At 32.2% G+C, this 5,654-nt stretch overlaps 1 protein-coding gene across 1 annotated transcript; it reads right to left on the reverse strand.

Moving 5' to 3' along the window:
- Nucleotides 1–1,211: 1,211 nt before the first annotated feature.
- LOC102589003 (allene oxide synthase, chloroplastic) lies at nucleotides 1,212–3,235 on the reverse strand. Its single transcript, XM_006366379.2, has one exon. It carries the CDS (start codon nucleotides 3,058–3,060, stop codon nucleotides 1,468–1,470), a length of 1,593 nt encoding a protein of 530 aa, XP_006366441.1. The 5' UTR covers nucleotides 3,061–3,235; the 3' UTR covers nucleotides 1,212–1,467.
- Between the last annotated feature and the right edge of the window lie 2,419 nt (nucleotides 3,236–5,654).

Consider the following 5,654-nt stretch of genomic DNA (forward strand, 5'->3'; position numbering starts at 1 on the left):
GGTCGGTCAAAATTGGGTGTCAACAATATATATATATATAATAGAATGATACAATTTAACTTTAAAATATTTATTTTAATCTTAATAAAATTATTTATAGCTACATAAATATTTATCACTTGTTTTAGATCATAAATTTAAATTTTTTTTCTTTCTTAAACTCTGTGTCAAATTAAAATATAAAATAGAGGGGAGGGATAATATTAAGAGTAATATTTTAAGTACAAAAACACTTAAAAGGCTAAAGGTACCGTGTTAGAAAATGTGAGAGACCAAAATAAGGAAGAACTTGTCAAATAAAATTTTAATGGACCCCACTTTATTGGATGACTCTATTTAAAAAGTTGCATAAAGAGCGCGTGCAGTAAACATCTAAGTAAGGACCACACTTTGTAAAAAAACAGATAAAAAAAAGAGTAAAAAAGCACATGGCGCGTAGTAATTAAGTACCAGCTGGGGTCCGTAAGTCAAAGTAGTACTCCCTCCGTCCCATTTTATATGATGTACTTTGATTTGACACAAACTTTAAGAAAAATGGAAAGACTTTTAAAACTTGTGGTCCAAAATGAATGATAGAAATTTGTGTGGTTGTAAATCATTTCATTAAGGGTAAAAAAGACATTTTATAGGCAAATTGTTACTTAAAATAGAAATGTGTCATTCTTTTTGGGACTGACTAAAAAGGAAAGTAAGTCATATAAATTGGGACAGAGGGAGTAGTACATTTTGAGAAAGGACGAATAAATAAATACATATATATATGTTTTGGGTTTTTTGTCCAATAGAGCAATAAAATAATCATGATAGCAGCTGGTACAAGTCAATTACAACAATTATTTTTGGTAATACCTAATTTACCCCTTGATCGGCAAGCAACAATGCCCTTGCATAATAACATAATTACTAATTTACCCTTGGTCGTCCTGGTCGTCTTCACTCTTCTATATAATAGAAATTAGGATATCATTTCGAGGGTAAGTTTACTCCTCCCTTCATTTCGCGTTTTTCGAAAATCAATTTGACTAATATTTAAAGTTAAATTATATTACATTAACTTGATATTTAAACAAAAATTTAGATATTCAAAAACTATAAGTGAAATACTATAAATTGCAACTTTTTACATATCAATATGATAAAAAATATATATATAATAAAATGTTAATCAAAATTCTTATCGTTTAACTCTAAAAATGAAACCACCGTTAAAAGGATACGAAGGAGTATTGTATTTATTGAGAATAACATATTACATTGAATATTGATCATTGAAAAGAGTAAAAATAGTTACACATTCCATTTTCCAACAAAAAATAATTACTATACTAAACTATACACATCACCGGCCTCTTCCTCAATCCCCGCCGCCGGCCGGCATGCTCTGTTCTGTAAATTCTTATTTCTTAATAACAATGAAATATAATACACTAAACAAGTTTACTAATTACTTAATTAAGCCAGTGTTAATCAAAAACTGGCTCTTCTCAGAGAAGTTAAGGTAATTGCAGCTCCTAATGGAGATGCACCGACCTCAATCTCAAACGAATCATATCGGAGGAACAATTCGACCAACAACAATCTTGAAACCAGTACGACGAAGTCTTTTCCGGCACACTGTTTGTTATTTATCGATGGGTTCTCTGTTTCCGACCCATTTGACCATAACACGTGTTTCAACAGCTTCTCTCCTTCTTCTCCGATGAACCGATCGGCGACGAACTCTTCCGATCGGTCGAAGATTTTTGGGTCTTTGGTTGCAAATGGTTGAAACCCATAAAGGAGTTCACCTTCTTTGATCTCGAATGATGCGTCGTGGGATTCGATTACCATGTCGTGTTTTGCTCTGCCGTATTGTGATGCTACTGGGGGTTCAATTCTGAGGGATTCGTAGACTACTGATTTCATTAATGGCATTTTTTCCATGGCAGCCATTGTGACCTTCCCACTGTTTGATGAAATGACTGAACGAATTTCTTGAGCTAATTGGCTGTGGAGTTTAGCCCCTGCTCTGCCTATCCATTTCAACATATTGGGGAAAAAGATTTTGATCCCTCCGAATGAATTGAAACATGTTGCGAATAGCAAATTGTGACAAGCTTCTTCGCGAGAAATGCCAATTTTTTCTGCTTCATCAAGAACGGAAGTTGAGTTTTCATAGAAGAAATTGTACAATCTCTGGTAGTCTTTTTTCACCAAGGCAGGGGGAAGTCTGAAAGTGTGCATAACAAGGTCTTCAAGAACCTTCGGGAGGCCGAGAATTAGCAAAGGATGAAGCTGGAACAGCACCCATTTGCCGATCAACTTAGGTCCATCGGTTCCAAGTTTGGTGTCTTGAGGATTAATGCCATATAAGGATCTAGCCAGGAAGTTAAATGCAGCTTGATCATTTGCTGCATTGAGCCTGGCTTTCCCTTTCGTGGAGAGTTCGTTTTCCAGAGTTTCAAATAGCTCGGAGTAGCTATTGTGAAACTCTGGAATAACTTCATTGCGCCGTGATGAAAGGAGATAAAACATGAGTTTCTTCAATTTGGCATGGTTTGGTTCGGAAGGATCAAGATAGGAGAGAACACGATAACCGCCTGTGAGATCAGTGGAGGGCATGAAAGTACCGGTGAAAAGATCCTTTTTTTCAACCTTAGATACATCAAAAAGGATGGGAAAACTTTTACCATCGAGCAAAACAACAACGTTTGGATTGAATGAAATGAATGGACCTGGTGGCATGTTCGTTCGAAAAACAGTAGACTGATGCTTCTGAATTCTTGATTTGAAAAACTCATTTTTGCCCTGATTGTAAAAGTAATCAAGTCTGTCTTTCCATGGACCAACTAATGGCAGTCCATAATCTCCAGGGACTTTTCGGGTTGGGAGTTTTGCTTGTTTAACAGGTGGCGATGGTGATGGTGATGGTGATGAAATGTATGGCGGTCTCTCAGACACTGAAGCCTGAATGGGACGAATACTAACACGATGAGACGATGAATTTTTACGAGAAGATGATGATTTATGTGAGGGGAATTGTAGCTTAAGAGAAGGAAGAGCAAGAGAAGTTGATGCCATTTCTGTTAGAAATCAAGAATTGAACTCTTGACTTTTCTTCAACAAGAGAAGGGGAGTTCAATATAGTTGAATGAGAATGAGAAATCTCTGTGGGTATTCTTGCCTATAAATAAACAAGTGTGTGATGTCAAAAGTAAGGTGATGACATTTGAGGTCTCAATCAATTAGCGGAGCCAGGTAGGGCCGAGGGAATTTGAACCCTCTACAACAAAAAAAAAAACTATATTATTTATATTTGGTTAAAATTATTATTTTTATGTATCTATAATATATGTTGATCCTTCATTATGTGTTTACTTCTTCATATTCTAAACACTCTTAGAAAAAATCCTGAGTCCGCCTCGAGTCTTAATCATGAGATATTAATGATATATTATGGTTTGTGGGGTGGCTTGATGGCACAAAAATATAGTAATACGCATAACAAAGGCGTGCGACAAATTATATATAAAAAAGAACGGCACTTTCTTATTGGTTTCTGTGGTGCTTTTATTATTGATCTGGCTCGTGTTTTATTTGTTTTTGGGATCTAAGTAGAAATAATTTATTTATTTTTTCATGCCACCGTCTTTGATTCCTTCTGTTCCTCATTAATTTCTTAAAATTACTAAATTAATAATTGTACACAGAGTGCTTTTCTCATGTTGGCTTGTTTTTCGTTTTCCGTCCACTTTGACATGTGGTTTCTGTCAAATTTGCTTTTTTAGAATTATATTTTTTTTGGTTGTTGTTGCTATTTTGCTAGTTTCTAGTCAAGCATGCAATGTGATACTTCCTTCGAGCTTCGTTTATTTTTACTTATCTAGTATTTATCTGATACACGTCTTAAGAAAATTTTATACTTATTGAATATAATAAATTTAATATTTTAAAAAATATATTGAGAAATGATTATAGTTAACAAAAAAGTGTAAATTAGTAATTAAGTAATATATTATTTTTTAATTTTTCAAACTGAATAAGTAAAAATGAATGTTTATTTTTAATATAGTGAACAAGTAAAATTGAAATTGATTTCAACAAGGATAAACACTGAAAGGATAATTGTAGATTAAATATTTCATATTGTCAAATCATGATCCAGTTTCCATTTAAACTTTGACCTTGACAAACCAAAAAAAAAAAAAAGATTAGGCACTTAATCCAAATTCACTTATAATATAAACTTTAATGTTTCAATATTCGTTTATGAATTTTTTTATACTTTCCACGATGTGAGAGAGTGATGCGTTAAACACAAATATTAAGGTCAAATCGAATAGTCTGTATAGAATAATAATAACATTTTATATTAAGTTTTCAAAATTAGACCAGTAGTTGATGACATTATTCTTTTAAATTAGTCAATATGTTTATACAACAACAACAAAAATACTTTTATACATTTGAAGAACATTTCCCTCTCTTTTAATTTATGTTCATATTCAGTTTGTTAGTAACTATACTATAGTTATGTAATATATTATTATATTCTATAACCTGTAGTTACCTAATTGAAAGCTTTACATTAAACAATAAGAATAATAAATTAAATAGTCAACGAATGGTCTTATTTCCCGTATTTTGAATAAATTTATATAACTTATACTACGTTTGGTACGTAAATAGAAAATAAGTTATTCACGTATAACATTAATATGACAATTTAGAAACAAACATAACCCAATACATCTATAAATCATGAGGAAATCTATATATTATTTTATACAAAATAAAAGATGAAATAACTAATATATGCATAAAATTATACATAACTGATTCCTACATTATTAACATCTACATAACTTTAATCAGATGTTTAAACATGAAATGAATGAACTCTACGTAACAAATTTCCGTTATGTGTAACACATAGGAGTATTTAGTTTTCCATCTGGACGGCGTTGAATTGACCCGTTAACGTATTAGAGGACGGAAGTCAAAGACTGCAGTGGTCAAACATTTTGATCCAAACCTAAGATGTTGTGCTTGTGCCGGCACATTAAATTTATTCCCACTACCGTCCATACTATACTTACGTGTGTTCCTTTCATTTTTTCTTTATCGTCGTTGATTAAAAACGAATAATATCATATCATATTGAAAATATATTTTTGATTGATTTAGTTTAATATAATTAGCATAGGAATAGTGATTTGACAAATTGAGTATAAAGATGGTGGAATGATGACTTGAGCTGAGGCTTAGATTACTATGTTTATTATGTTAAATATGGCTTGGAGAGACCGTCTTTAAAAAAATAGTTTTAAGGTTTAGTGATTATAAATGCTTGATCATGTGGAGGCACACTAAGCTAACGTTTGGCCATAAATTTCTAAATATTCTTGGCAAATATTATTTGGGTGAAATTTCACCATGTGTTTGGCCATAGTATTTGGGAAATATATTTCACTTTTTTAGAAAAATATGATTTATACCCACAAGTTTTAAACACTATCAAAACTAACCATAAGTTTGTATTACAAGCCAATTGAATCTTCGTTGCAACAATAACAAATAGTGTACATGACACTAGAGCAATGTGGTAGTTTGGAGTGAGTGCAACAAGCATCATTCCATACATCGTGAAGTAGACAAAGCACATGACTTTGTTA

The sequence above is a fragment of the Solanum tuberosum genome, unplaced genomic scaffold, assembly GCF_000226075.1.
Source record: "Solanum tuberosum cultivar DM 1-3 516 R44 unplaced genomic scaffold, SolTub_3.0 scf00633, whole genome shotgun sequence".
Taxonomy (NCBI): Eukaryota; Viridiplantae; Streptophyta; class Magnoliopsida; order Solanales; family Solanaceae; genus Solanum; species Solanum tuberosum.